Here is a 16,709-nt window from a genome sequence, read left to right on the forward strand (position 1 = left end):
ATTTGAAATGTTTCCATCAGGGCCACTTAACGATTTAAAAGATTTGGAAGCCTTTGATCCTTTTTATATTATATCGGGACCTATTGCACAACTGTGCCCTTGTTTGAGCCCCATTTTGGGGTATAGAATGAATTTTTGAATAGCGTATTGATGTGAAATGTGCGGTTAAAAAATAAGAAAAAGTTTTAGATATGTGTGTAATATTATTTTATTGAAAAATGTGTGGTTGAAATGATATCACAATACTGTTGAAAAATGCATTTTTACCAAAGAATGGGGATCAAACAAGGGCTGTATTGCAAGGTTGGGGACCAACTTAGTACTGGGACAGTACTTGGGCCAATGATGCAATTTCCTTCCAATCAACTTCGTGTCCTCTTGTGCTGATGTTGATCTTTGTTTGTATTGTGAAACTAGGAGCTCAATGCTAACAGACCGCCTACACCAACTAGGGGCCGTCCTCAAGTGACTAATGATAGAGGTTCTCTTGCTTGGATTTAGATTTTGCTCCCAGATTGCTTTACCGTACTCCAGGCTCATGCTAACACTAGGAAATTTCCAGTGATCTGTACATAGCATGATTCCATGTTGAGGATTCTGCAGAGATAAGTTATTCTCTTTGTCTCACTGGAGTGCCTTCAGAAGATAAAGATAAAGTCGAAGAGTTTGAACATGTTGCAGGCGGCTAGTTGTAGACTACATTTGTTGTGCTGAAAGCAGTTCAGGATTTCCAAAAGCTGTACATGATCCACAACAGGTGGAAGATACAGTGTCAGTTCTTCCTTTGTGTGGGTAGGCTTCGTTTCTTCCATCTTTATATATTTTTCGTCCATTCGGTAGGTGCATTATTGTTATTTGCGTTGTAACTTGTAAGAGGACTTGAAGTTCGTATACAAGGTTGGTGAGATAGAATCATACTCGTCTTATTTGTTCGTGTATAATAGAGGTTTTTCTGTGTAATTTGTGTTTGTACAATGTAATGACCAATAACCTTTGAAGATAAGAAGCTGTTTCTGCTCTCCCTCGTGCCCAAACGACTGTTTGTAATCATTTTTTAGTGTTTTATTTGTTGTGAACATGCTTTAATTGAAAATGACAATGATCAATGATGTGAAGTGTCGAATTTTTGAATTTTGCTAGAAGCTATGATTATATGGTATGGGATATTGTATGTTGTTAACTTAACTAGCAAACACTTGCAATCTAATACTATGCTTATTGATATTGCTATCGAGGAAGTGAAACGATCCATTGGTTGCCTTCCTTAAAAAATAAGGGAAAATTGGATTCATTGATGTCATAAATTTTGCTAAAGAAATTGCTATTGAAATGAAAATTGGACACAAGTTTCTGGTAAAACGTATAATTTGCATTTTGATGAAAATTCCACCGTGGAGGGGACACGATCACCGGAAGATTATTTAGAACCAGTTATTTCCTTTATATAGTAGATTAAGCAATTGGATCGCTAGAGAGGATGTTTGATGAATTCACTACATATAGAAAAAAAAAATTTAGTTTCTATTTTCTTTCGAGAAGTTAAAATTTATTGGATGATGCTAATTTGAAAACATCGTGTGATTATTCCAAAACGTGGAAATTTTTATGATGTTGATGGCTAAGATGTGTTTCAAGAGCTAAAGGTTTTGTGAAATCTTTTACCAGAAGAATAAAGAGAATTCTTAATATATTGACTCACGTGAAAAATATTTGATTATTTTCGAAATGTATTTATTGTTTATAGAATAATATTTACAATACCGATTGCAGTTGAATTTGCTAAACAAGTTATTGAAATCTTATTTGCAGTAAACCATGTCACGAGACAGATCAAATGTGCTTGTTTTAATATATATTGAACATGATTTGCCAGAAAAAAATTGATTACAAAAGATTAATTAATGATTTTCCTTGTAGAAATGCGAGAATGAGTATTTTTATATGATTTGCTACATTTCAATTACAAATAGTATTGCTCGAGATATTTTTTGTTTTTTGTTTAACCGATTTGTTCATATGGAATTTCTTGAAGATGATGGTGGTTTAGATCATGCCTTTTTTTTTCTTTGGAGCATATGAGTTTTTGGATGTTGTAAAGGTGCTTTCAAGCATAAATCTAGTGTTCTACTTGTACTTTTCATTCATGATATGTTAAAAAACAAATAATTTGCTGTGTATTATCGCTCGTTTTGTAGGAATTTTGATAATTGATTTTTTGATCATTAGAAATAAAGTAAATTCTATCTATGAGAGAAGAATTTAAAAATGATTATTGAAATAGTGAAATAATGGTCAAAAAATTGATTTTAATTAACTTGAAATCTGTACCAAACAAGCACTTAGTTTTATATTCAATGACAATATATACTCCTATTTTTTTCTATACAAATGCTTTTTAATTAAATGGTTGTGACTAGGCTTACATTAAGCTCATGTTTGTTATCCTTTAAAAATTTAAATTTTTTGCTATGGGATCATTCTTCACAATACATTCATATAATAAAATATTCTACACATAAATCAATAAAGTTTCCTTACTTTTTAACCGCACATTCTTAAAAAAATACTATTCAGTAACTCATTATTCCCAAATAAGCCCTTGTTTGTCAATCATTTTCTCATATTTTACCACATTATTTTTTCTACAGTACTCATTTTCAACCACATATTTTTCATTAAAATAATATTGCACATAAATAAAAAAAAATTCCTTCTTTTTTAACCACATATTTCAACTTTAATTACTATTTCATACTCCAATTTTTGAAATTAAAGGGCCACAAACAAAGCCTAAATTCTATCAAACAAGTCCCTAAAGTACTTCGAGACTCATCATCTTTACAATAAAAAAATAAGTCAATACTCGATTAGCCTTTTTAAATATTAATTAAACATAGTATATTGAATTATAAATATCAATTTCTCATAAGAAAAGAATTATAAATATCAATTATATTCATAAATCTTAAACTAAGGACACCGATCATATCAAGGATTGATCATGATGTTCCCAAGATTTAAGATCGAGTGGACCACAAACGACCAACAAAATTTGCCCATAGGTTACCATTGCAAAAGTTGAAAACGAAAAGGCCAATTCATTATGACACAGACACTGAACAAGGCACCAAGTCAAACTTTGGGCGTCACATTTGTGCTTGTTCAGGAGGTATTTAACCCCAGTTTGCCCGTTAAAATTATAATCCATTTTTTTCTTTTTTTGTTAATTACATATTTTTCAATAAAATGATATTACACTTCATTTCAATTCTTTTTTTATTTTTTTACCACACATTCTTCAAAAAAACTGTAGACAAAAATTTTTGTGTTCTAGTGATTATTTACATTTGAGAAGTATTTTTAAACAGTATACAATAACAATTAATGATTTTTTTAATATTTATTTATTATTATTATTATTAAATTTTTTTTTTATAGTCATCGAATCACATAAACACTCTTATGTTTATTCGGAAACACAATTCTATTCGACAGAAGAAAGAGTGACAAACTTAGAAATGATTATAATTGAATAATTAAAAGCTGGGATTTGAGAAATTTTGATCATTAGGAGGTGGCAATGCAGTATGGCTCCCAAATTAATAGAGACTTCCTTTGCTCTTTGCATCCCTTCAACGAAGGGCTAATGAGCACCAAATCTTGGTGTTCATACGTTTTTTCACCACTGGAATGGGAAATCTTCTTCTTGTTTTTGAGGGGAATGCATTGTGAAGTAGTGATGAAGCTTGTCTTGTTCCGCCAGAAGTATTCGTAGGCATTATAGGAGGCGACAACGGCTGGTAGTGGATGCGGCGGCGGAGGTGGCGGGGAAATAAGGCGAGCTACTCTGGGTGGTAGTAGTGGTGGAAGTGGCAGTTCCTCCCCAACCTCCATTAACTTCACAGTTTTGTTGAATTTGTTAGCCCATGTTGGACTCATCTTGTTTCTTAGTCCATTGAAGTTATTCACCATTAATCCTGCTTTATCCACACTTAAAATCCAACCTGCTGGATTTGGATTCTGCTCAATCACAGACTGAACCTCCACCTCCACATCTGCCGGTGCCGGTGACGCCACCTCCTCCACCGTGGCTGCAGCCAGAAAAGTGGGTGGGTTGATCAAAGTGAGGAGAAGGCGGCCTTCATTGCGGCTAGCCCGGAAGCAGTTTTCTGAAGGAACAGACACGGCTTCAAGAATTAACCTCCCATTTTGGCGGTGGCAGTGCATACGAAGTGAATTTCCATCGCCACCGCCAATGGAAGAAATTGGAGGGGGAAGTGGCCGAGGTGACACTGTTTTGTACTTGACACCATTAATATCTCCGAAGGATTTGGACACTTTTTCTTGGCAGTAATTTTCTGTTTGAGGAGGGTCAGGGCCCGGGCCCGAGGAGAACTCCTCCGAGCCAGTTTCTGATCCAAGATTTTCAGTACAAATTTCAAGACTTTTCTGGCTCAAGCTGCTGGCTGATCTTTTCACGAGAGGATGAACGTAAGGTGGTGGAGACTCCTTGGATGAATCTTGATAATTCTTTTGAGATAGAATTGAACCCCAAGAATCTAATCTTGATGGATTTTGATCTGTCTGATTATTCTGCTTCTCTTTCTGTAATTGAATTGACCTCCAAATTTCATCTTGTCCTGGCATATTTTCATCATATTCTTCTTCAATTTCAGACGAAGAAGATGAATCAGCACCGTTGATCACTAGTCCTTCAGATGATGCAATCTTTTTCATAGAGAAAAGCCCATTTTGTGACAGCCATTTCTTTGAAGACATATCAGCTGAAAGTGTTCTTCTTAAGGAGGCTACTGGTTTAATATCAGAATCAAGAATGGCGACTATACCTAGTTTCTCAATGCCCTTAATTGGTGCCATCTCGTCAACCTTTAAAGGTTAAGGTCCTTTCTTGAATTTCTTCCTTCCCGGGATTCTGTCCTTTCACCGGTTTTTGAGTACGAGTTGATCTCACACCTTTTCACGTACGCAAGAGGATCCGCCGCCTTCTATGTACTAGAAATGTGATTGGTGAGAGGAATTAAGTATAACTAAACTTGACACTATCCAATGCTCTTTCAATAAACGGGAGAAGATGCAAACAGTTTTTCGTCTGCACCAAATTATAGAAATATCAAAAAAAAGAAAAGACAAGCAAACAAAATCTCAAGTTACAAAGCAAGATTTTGTTTATCAGCAAACAAGTGCATCCAATGGATGTGGATGACAGTTGCAAGCTAAGAAGAAATGGATGATATATATGAAGATGATATTTGAGGATATAAAAGTGAGGCTGTGAATTTGGATGCTTGTTACAAATAAAAAGAGTGGAATGTTGGGGGGTATTTGTAGTAGCCCAAAAAGGCTGTGGGAATTGCGTCCATGAGAGTGGGACCCTTCTTATTCTCCACCATGAAAAGACCCTTTTCACTTTTTAAAAAAAAAAAGGTTGAACCCTAACTTTGAAAGTCTCAATCGCTCCGCCCTTAAAACTTTGTGAGGGAGGTAAATCGCGGGATGTATCCTAACAGGCCAGTGAACAAGAACTGCCTGTACACTGCGCCTACAAGGAGTTCAATTTCATGTCTCAGGAATCAAACTCCCACACTGTGGCTGCCAATAAGGCGTGAGATAATCTCATTCCTGTCTTTTGCACCACTGGACTTCCTTTTCATTTGTTTCCTATTGCAGCTATTAATATTACTAATTTTTTTTTTATTTTTTTATTTCCTTCCCTCCTGATGAAAATGAAATTCAGCTCTTGGTTGGTAAATTTTTTTTCCCCCCAAATTTTTAACTGATCAAACTTCGTTTTTTACCATATATTTTATTTTATTCATCTTTTAACCACATATTTCTTGAGATTTAGCTTATAATATCAAAAATCTTTATCAAAGGTGAGCTCATTTTCACATCTCTCTCACCAATCTCTAAATATAGGGAAAATTGCAAGATTGGTTTTTAATACATTTTTTTAGTGGCAAGTTGATTTTTAAACTTGAAAAAAAAGTGGAAACAGTTCATGTTCGAGAGCGGTTAAATTAATTTTTTTTATCAAAAGCAGTTGGCGAATATATTCAACGACTAAAAATATATTTGGTCATTAAATGTATTATTCTAACAACTAAATAACTTGTCGTAAAAGGTTTTTACTTATAATCAATTCTTTTTTCAGCAACCATTCATTTAGTTGTTGTAATAACTATTTTATTCGTTAAAATCTGTAACTTACACATTGACATCATACTACAAATAAATCTTACCCACAACCATAAGAAATTATAAGAAGTGAATGAAAGCAATTATAAATAATATCAACGAGAACTAAAAGTTTCTTGAACATTCAATCATTTAAAATATCCCCAACTAAATTATATCAAATATCATGACTTAAACAAAAAATTACACCCAGTTCAATCATTGGTGTTCTCGATATAAAAAACTTAGATCCCAAATGATTTTGGAAGTTGCACTCAGGGCCATGCTTCCATAAACGTCGAGTTCGACTCAGGCTTCCTGTACTTGTGGAACAAGGAATTCTCAACGAAAAAAGTGCTCTTTGAACCGAACATGAAAATCGTTTTCCATCAAGTAACCCGTCATTCTCTATCCTTGTACCATTTGAAATAACCTTTCCAATTGAAGAGGAAGAAAAAAATAAGCAGGAAAGAATTATAAGTTACCCGATAAAGTATGTATAGCCTCTGTAAAATGGGATTTTACCAAAGCAAGAGCCACGGAATGGTGAGAAATTTTGTTCCTCTCTTCCTTGGGCATTTCAGCATAGCTGAAACATGAATAATTAAAGTAGTTAACTAAATAAATTAAAAGTCGTGATGATATGTTATCTATTAGAATAGTATAAATATACTGGGAAAATGATTTAAACATGTATTAGATAAACATTAATTATGCTATTAAGATTTCTTCTATGTTTCCCCTGTGCCCAGGGTGGATCCAAAGCAACCGTCTTTTTTATTTTTTATTTTATTTAAAGCACCCAAAATACGTAGTTACGGGCACATAGTCGGTTTGAAAGTTTTTTAATACTTTTGACAATAAATTTTATGCTTACAATTAATTAAAACAGTTTTTTCACTGCATAGTTATTTTTAACGACCAACTGTATAGTCGTTAAATGTCAAAAACTATTTTGGCGTCAAATTAAAGTTGTTAACTAGGTTGTCAAAACATAATCGGTCATTGGATGTCACCTTTAACGACTACGTAGTACTAGTCGTTGAATGTCGAAAACTATTTTGACGCCGTATTAGAGTTGGTAACCAGGTCATCATGAACTTTCAATGACTACAAATCATCGGCCGTTGAATGTCACCTTTAACGACTACTACCGAAATAGTCATTGAATGTCGAATTTTCCTTTAGTTCCAACAATGAGATAATATTAGCTATTGTTTTTCTATATTAACAACCAGATATTGTGGTCGTTGAATATTTACTATATTATTTGTGTTTCTGACAACCGATTATGTTGTCGTTGAATATTAATAAATATTTTGGTGGAAATTTTTTATTTGGCCCCCGGTCACAACAATCAATTTTAATGTGGTCATAAAAATCTGGTCGTTATAAGATATTTTCATCTAATTTAATATTAAAGTATTTATAATCTATTTTTTACGGCCAAACTTATAATTTAGTCGTTGAAAATAGTTTTTAACGACCAGTTTGATTTGGTCATGGAAAAACTAGATGTAAATATCATTTTCAATGAAAGAGAAAATGGATGGTTTTGTATATTATTGAATTTGAAGTATCAATTTTACGGCCTTAAAATTTAAAATTTTGAATACAATTAAATTTTTATTTACCTTTTCGGGAGAATTTTTTTAATATGAATATAAAATTATCTTATATTAATTCACTTGATCAAGAATTCTTTGTGGGTATAGTTGATTTTTAAAATTATTGTTAGTGCAGTGAACTAACAATAACTTTACAATCAATTTCTTACAAAAGTTGCATGATGTAATTTTGTGCGTTATAGAAAGTCAAAATTAATGCAGCGAATGTCTTGAAAAAAAAATGATATTTTGTAGGAAAAATAATGGTGAAAGCGAGAGGTCGCGGCAAATAAGATAAGGCTAAAATCACTATTTCTTCTAAGAAGTTCTCAATTATGTAAAGCAAAACCAGAGTGATTGGATGAAAATGGCTTAAGGAGGAAGCAATTGAATCAGGCCACTATAATTTGGTGGCAAAGAAAAAAAAATCATAATTAACAATTTCCCTATGAGAACGACTTCAACTAATCATAGAGGTGTTAATTGGAATGAACTTTAGGAAGAGCAAACCTCTCATTGGCTCGGCCAAGATGAGCCATGGAAGCGAATCAAGCAAAGATTTGGCAATACGAATTGCTCGCTCTCAAGCTCGTTGGTTCATTAATGACTCACGAGTCGACTTGACGAACTAAGAGATATGCAATTTTAATAAAAAGAAAAAAAATATATGACGAGTCATGAGTGGCTCACGAGCCCCATCAAGAGGTGAACTTGTGGGGCGAGTCAAGCCACACTTTCATTGAGCGAGCAGGCTCACCTAGCAAGCCTCGCCCAATCTCCGCTCGACTCGCCCCCATTTAATATCCATTTACTTATTTGCCAGATCCACTATAAGCTGATTTCTAACTTTTAGATCGAAATTATTTCTCAAAGAAGATTTCTTTGTATCAAAATCAGTGTATAATGACTATAATTGTTCGATTCTTTATCGAATTGTCATGAGATCTTTATAGAACTATGCATCACTTCGAAATTTTTAATATTATTCCAAATTGGAAAGCAAATCCTCATTCAATTTGGTTGAAAATGAGCAAGACACGTCGGAATTTGATTTGAAACTGTTACAACTATAATGAAATATCCGCGATGAAACATGCTCTATTTTAAAGTCAAGAATGAATTTGCTATTGATACAATAAATTGGGGACCAACAGTGCAATTATGTACATATGGAATAATGCATTTATTAGGATCACATCTTCTTGTGTTATACATATATCAGGAGAAAGTTCCCAAAGTTTTGATGGTCAAGTATAAGACGAGACGTATTGACAAAAGTTTGTGAAGTTGATCCTTACATAGTATCTGTGTACTCTTCAAAGTTTTGAATCTCCGTAATATTATGAATTTTGGACGAATTATAAATGAGAAATCAAATAACAAATCAGTGTTTGTTTTAATCTTGATTCATACCCCCAATTTCTTTTTACATGCTTACGTGTATAATAAGCAGCATAGTTTTGCTCACAAGTAATTATTAAAAACTAATTATTAATTATAATTTTAATTAAGAAATACTAAAGTATTCCTAATATTCTAAATGGTGGAGTGTTTATGTGGAGAACATTGAGCTTTAAAATTAAAAAAATTGAGTGCATTTTGAAAACTCGCGATAAAAAGACTATATTCTCTTTTAGAAGTCAACTCACTCAACTATTGGATCAACGAGATTCTAATTACATAAATAATTAGTAAATATATATATAAAAAATGTATTTGGTCAAATGATAAACATTCTGAGCGGACTCTAGCATGTTTATAATAATCTATGGATTGAGGATAAAATATGATGTCATTAATAACTAATTAAATAAATAATTATGGGTTTAATGTTATGAAATCATTATTATAAATATCTAGATAGCGATGCTATTACACATTTAGGGTGAAAAATAGGGGTGACACATATCTCATCTCGATTGGACAGTTTGAAAAATTAAAATAAAAAACACACAATCATTTGTCGTCATCCCATTCCGTCTTCTCCTTTTCCCTTTTTAACCATGACTAATTAACTTTATTCTCTAGATAGTGGGTTGATTGTATTATTTTTTAACTATTATTACTATACTAATTGCGGTACAAATCAAGTCAAAAGTTGTTGACTAGTGAGGTAATTGGATTCTAACCATAGGCTCTTAGCAAGAATTTGATTCATTTTCTATAAGAATAAGAATAAATTACTAACGGGGGAATTTTTTATTAAACGTTTCGATGTACCATAGGTCCATAAATATCTATTTATTTTTTCTTTTAGTTTTTAGATGACACGTGTTACTTATACATAGGCTTCCATCCATCCAATGGCATGTGGTCGATGATTACAATTGTGAAATTTGAAATATTTACTTGATTGAAAAATCTTGAAAAGTTGAGGTCAAAGTAAATAATTAAATTTTAATTGGACATTTCATCAACTTATCAAAATTTGATAATAATTAAAAAAAAAAAAAACGTTGTCAAAGAATTTCAAATTTTATAACAAATAATATATAGAGCCTGTTTGAGAGTGATTTTTTCCCCAAAAAAATTGATTTTTTTATCATTATTTTACTATTTTAGTCGTCGTATTTGACTTATTCTCTCACATGTGAATCTCACTTTTCTCGTAACGGTCAAAAAATCAATTCTCAAAATAACTCCCAAACAGGCTCATAAAAACAATACTGTTATATAGAGGAAAGGATTCTATCATACATGAATATCTAAATGAGCCATTAACTTATTATTGATTACATTGTGAGTTAGCTAATTGTGGTGAAAACTCGACCGTCATTTGAAAAAATTGCAAAAGAAAATAGTGTTTATAAATTTTCTTAGATCATCTCCAATTCATTTTGTCAATTATGGTGCAATTTTCACAGGGTTAAAAAATTAAATGGCCATTGAAATTTGCATTATAATTTTCATTGACCATTGAACTTTAATTAATTATTTATTTATTGGTCACCATACTTGTCAAATCATTTTTGAATTGACCATTAAACTTTAAAAAAATTTCAGACGATCACCAAACTTATCAAATGTCACATTGGTCATTAAACTTTAAAGGATTTCCAGATGATCACTGAACTTATTGTATGGTTATTGAATGGATCATTTAATATTTCACCATTAAAATATTTAACAGGCTCGCTTTTGTGGCAAGAAAAACACTGACATGACATATTATTATCGTTAATTGACAAAAAAGGCCAATAATGTACTTCCATCTATTAAGAGAACTTACAAAACAGACGATTGGATTTTAACTTTTGCATATTTTCTTTTGTTCATTTGTATTTTCATGACTTTTTTAGTAATTGTATTTTTTATAAGGAGGATGTTACAAGTACATTATGGGCTACATAAGGGTGTCCATAATGGACACCTGGCAGCCCTCTATTGGAGGGGGAGCCTGGCCCACCGTCACCCCCTCCAATAGGGGGCCACCGGATGTCCATTATGGACACCCTTATGTAGTCCATAATGTACAATAAGAATTATCCTTTTTATAAATGCATTTTTTGGTTCATTCATTATCACTGACGACAATAGTATTTCATGTCAACATTTCTATTTGTCACGTAGCGAGTTTGAGCGATAAATGAGATGATAATTTTATATGTTCGATGATTATCCTAAAAATTTAAAAGTTTTATGGCCAATGGAATAACGATTTGATAAGTTATGCGACCATCCAAAAAACTTTTAAAATTTAAAGGCCAATGAAATGTATTGTGCAAAACTCAAAGATCATTTGGATATTTAATCCACTTTCTCATCATCTTACTCAGTCATCTCGAACTCATTACACCAAGTGTTATACAAATAAAATATTACATCTCTTTCTTTATTTTTTAGTCTCAACAACTAATTTATTTAAAAATAATAATTTAATTACGTATCTATCACTACTAAAATTATTAAATTAAAAATTATATTTAATTAACTGAAAATGTTGCATTTGTAATAAATTGGAAAAAGGGGGGGGGGGGGGGGGAAGAAGAAGCAGCATTACACTTTATGTCACAATTAAAATTTTTTAAATTTAACATCAAAATATTAAAAAATTACATATAAAATAAAAATTTGTACAAAACGAACATAAAGACCAACTAATTCTGTCATTTAATTCTCATAAATAGCATATTTATCCTTGATTTGTATATTTTGAGTAAGAAATTTTTGAAATAATCTATTTTTCATCTAAATCACCTCAACTTTTGGAGTTAGTTTTTCGTCCAATCTTCAATTGGTGCATTGACATCATGTTCATCCTTAATTGTAATCCAATTGACGTTTCATTGAAATTTACAAAAATGAAAGCGATGGTAGGCACCAAATTTACAAAATTCAAATGCTTCAAGCTCGAAATGAGTCAACAATTGGTCTTAGCAAAATATCAGAACGATTAAAAATTGACTCAAATATTTGAATTTCATGACGAACCCGAAATGAACAAACACTAATAATGCAAAAATAGCTGGACCAAATATCTCAAGTCTTTTCTGTCAATTTTGATGGTCTTGAAGGATACCAGAACATTAAATTATTGTCTTTGTTTATTTTGCATTTTAATTTTAATATTAGTTTTCAATATTTATGTTGATGAAGTGCTAAATTTTATTGATTTATAATTATTAAATTGGTAACTTTTAAATTTTAATGAGTAATTTTATTTTAATATTTCAATAATTATTATTTATTATTTGATTACACTTTATTGTAAATATTAATAAAAATACTACTTAAAATAAATATTAAGTAATAAAAAATTTAGAAAGACATAATAAAAATTAAATTTTTTATATTATAAAAATGAAGGATAAATCGAGAAATAATTAAAACTGTATACATATTACACCAAATAAACTGACGGTGTTCACTAATTTAATTATGTTTGAAAATTTGAAGTCATTTGAAACATCCTTTTCATACCAAAATTTATGTAATTTTGACGTTGTATTGGAGATGTCCTTAAATCCAATCAATGCGATTTGCATCGAACATAATATATTCTTATCAATCATGCTTGGTATACAATGTTTGTTGATAACATGCCAATACAATGTTAGTTGACAACATGCCACATGACATGTTGTCATTAGACAATTTGAAAACTATTGATTTTTTTCAGCCAATAATTTTTTGACACATCAACATTGTCAATCAATGCTACGTGGCATGTTGTTATTAGACAATTTGAAAACTGTCGATGTTTTCAATTAATAATTTTTGGACACATCAACATTGTCAAACAATGTTATCATTGTCCAACATGCCTAGATGATAAGTTCGTATTTCATGCCGTCTTAAAAGCTGACAACATGCCACGTGATATGTTGTCATTTGGCAGTTCGAAAACTATCGATTTTTTCAACCAACAATATTTTGACAATATGACATGTTGTCATTGGAGAATTTAAAAACTGTCGGTTTTTTCAGCCAACAATTTTTTGACATATCAATATTGTCAACCAGTGTTATCATCATCCAACTTGCCTAAATGATAAGTTTCGTGATTTCGTGCCGTCTTAATACTCTCGTCTATATCCATAGCCATAGGTTAATATTTATGGAAATAAAATTTTAAGAAAAAAACATAACCAGAGGTTATGGAAAGAGAGCATATGGTTCTGCCAGCTTTGCTTCGGTTTGTGATTCCCACTTTGCACTGAGAATGACAGTCAAATGGACAATAGCGGCCTATCTATCTAATAGGAGAAACCCTAGCTTGGTTTCAATATTATTTCTTTTATTATATTTACCAAAAAAAGCAACTTCTCCCATAAGCTTACAAATTATATCTGCCCTACGTTATAATATTCACGTAGTTTAGGGACTGCGACATTTTTGTGCTTATTTTAAAATCAGGCGTCGCACTCGTCTAATGGACATTTTGTAAGGTTTCGACAAGATTTGAAATTTGTTCTGATCAATCATCAAAATAAATTATCTTATGCACATTGTCTAAAGTTTGAAAGGAATATGAACCGTTAAATTCCTATTTATATCGATCAAATCCCAATTGGTAGAATGACTAATAGCTTACTTTTTTGGGACAAGGACCACCATAGAGTTAGGTGAGTCATGCAAATTGGTTGATCCCACCAATTTGATTTGGTTTATATCTTCTCTTTTACATGACGAGTAAGAAAGAATGCTTTAAGAAGAAGGTCCAGTTTCTTATTTATAGACAATCAGAACAAATCAATTCTGTTTTCTTTTTTGTGTTACATATTGAATATATTCGGATATTGCCTACGTCCAATGTAAATTTTAATGGAGAATACATTTCGTTGGTATAGAGGATTGAAATTCCTCGTGTCAACATTTCAAACCTGGTTTGAACCACTTATTCTAAAATGAGCATTTTCCCTCTTCTATCCAGTGCTGGATCGACAACCTAGTGATTAAAGTTAAATTTTATCTATAATTTGTAAACGTACACTTTTCAAATTTACATTTTTTATAATAATAAATTTAGTTTTTCAGAAAGTAAGGTAAAGTTTCAATGCATTGAAATCCATAATTTTTTCATGAGAAATATATTCTGAACTATATGAGGTTTTCCGTTTTCCGAGGGAAGTTGATAATAATTGCTGGTTGTTTATTAATTTCTATAGATAAAGTATATTTTTAGTGTGTTTAATCTAAAAATAATATTTTTAGAAATATTTAAATAGTCATTCTTTAAAAAAAAAAAAAAATTGATTGTGACGCGTTTTCTTAATTTATTTTCAAATGTTTTTAAATAAACATTAGAATTGCGAGCAGGGGAAAAAATGAGGGAGATGGGGATGAGGATAGAGGTGAAAGATACACATGCACATGAATCAGAGATATATCAAAATAGAAAATAAGATTTGAACAAAAGAGAAATTACTATGTATTTTAAACATTTTCTTACAACGTTAAAATTTATTGTCATTTAACGAAAGGTAATTTGCTTGCCTGGTCCTCGACGATTAAGACAATGGGAAATGAGTGCTTAATTTTTTCTCGAAACTTTAACCTTTTATTTTAGGTTGATTTTTATAACTTTTAATAGAAATCATCTTGAGGTCGTCTTAAATTAGTAGAAAACATGTATTTGGTATTTTAAACATTTTCTTACAACGTTAAAATTTATTGTCATTTAACGAAAGGTAATTTGCTTGCCTGGTCCTCGACGATTAAGACAATGGGAAATGAGTGCTTAATTTTTTCTCGAAACTTTAACCTTTTATTTTAGGTTGATTTTTATAACTTTTAATAGAAATCATCTTGAGGTCGTCTTAAATTAGTAGAAAACATGTATTTGCCTTCTCGTTTAACAAAACAAACGATTATTGTATATATGAAAAAAAGAAAAAAAGAAAATCACCATCTCCTTCACCGAAGATCCCCCGTCTCTCTAGTAATATCCTTCGCTCAGGTGTTGGTCTAGATAAGAAAAATGGCCTTTTGCGTCTTCTTATAACCAAGAGTGTCCATAGTCGACATATTCTGCTTACAATTAACCTACTAGTATATATGATTTTATACAACTTCGTTGACAGATGCACGCTCCATTGATTTGAACATATGCATCTATTGCCACCTATTTGTATATAATTTCTGTGCATGTAACAAAATTGTTTTGCTTAATAGTGAGATGTTAGAAGTAAATTCCAAGTATCGAGCTAAAATGATATTTTGGACACACAGAAAAATAATCATGTAAAAATACTATTCTGACCTTCCACTGAAAGAAGAGAAAAAAGGGAAACACAAAAGGCTACAAGGACCAAACAAAGCTATATATAAACGAAATGAAATGTACACACTACACACTTTGGCATGCAAAAGAAACATAGACAATAAAAAGTCTATAATCATAGAGCTGTTCTTTGACTACCATTTCAAATTCGAACACTTGGAATGCACATTACAGACAAGTTGAACCCAGAAAGCAAAAAGATACAAATTCTTCTACAGTTACTTCTATTTAAAATATTATTTATTTAAATCGTTCACAGTTACAACTACTCAAGTGTTACATGTTTATCTCTCATTCTTGTAACCTCTCTCTTTCGGATCTATTTTGCTAAAATCGAATTACTCTTTTAAGCAAGAGGTTACATGTTCTAATTAACTTGAATCGGCATTTCCTTAATTTGTGTTGAATTGTTATCAAGTGCACTTGTTGACGTAGATTTTCTTTGTCTAATATTATTTTAATAAAAATATCGAAAAATATTTTTGCCCTGCAAACAAGGACATTAAATGAATAGAGATGACACGATGTAAAATGTTATTAAATGATAAGATCAATAAAGTGGATTTATATCCACATTTGTAATTAATCTTACCATTTAACTCGCATCAGTGCTATATAGACTAGTAATGATCTCGAAGAGCATTTTGAAGAAACTAGCTCTTTAAATACAATAGGATTCCTATCTTTGAGAGAATGAGAGTCAATACTTAAAAATGAGCCCAAATAGATTCTCTATTTTAAGTTTTTAAAATACGTGCTTTCTATTCTTGCTTTATAATAATTGCATTTAATAAATTACAAATTATTGATATATAAGAAAACACGTTAAACAAAATATTAGGAGAAATCAGAAAGTGGACATCATGTAACATTGCAAGAAAAAAATTGTCAATTATTCAAGTGAAAAACATATATATTTTTTTTAATTGTGGGTCGTGGTAGGATGGTTAAAGCCTAAAATCATAGGGAAACGAAGGTCCCAAAAACAAAAGGAAAAAGGGTACTGCTTTATGAAGCTTTTTTGGGACAATTCTCATCTCATAACAGGATCTTTACCATTATTGGGCACTCATTGCATAATCTATTGTCACATAAACAAAGAATCCATTCGGAATTCATTGGTTTAAAAACAATAAAATATATTCACAAAAAATTATTGCCTATTTCTTTATGGGATAAATATT

The 16,709-nt window shown here is 31.4% G+C and overlaps 1 protein-coding gene across 1 annotated transcript; it reads right to left on the reverse strand.

The window, feature by feature from the left end:
• Positions 1-3,504: 3,504 nt before the first annotated feature.
• On the reverse strand, positions 3,505-5,297 carry LOC111405862 (protein FAF-like, chloroplastic). Its single transcript, XM_023034935.1, has one exon. The coding sequence runs from the start codon at positions 4,876-4,878 to the stop codon at positions 3,568-3,570; it is 1,311 nt and encodes a 436-aa protein (XP_022890703.1). The 5' UTR covers positions 4,879-5,297; the 3' UTR covers positions 3,505-3,567.
• Positions 5,298-16,709: the final 11,412 nt, after the last annotated feature.

The sequence above is a fragment of the Olea europaea genome, chromosome 12, assembly GCF_002742605.1.
Source record: "Olea europaea var. sylvestris chromosome 12, O_europaea_v1, whole genome shotgun sequence".
Lineage (NCBI taxonomy): Eukaryota > Viridiplantae > Streptophyta > Magnoliopsida > Lamiales > Oleaceae > Olea > Olea europaea.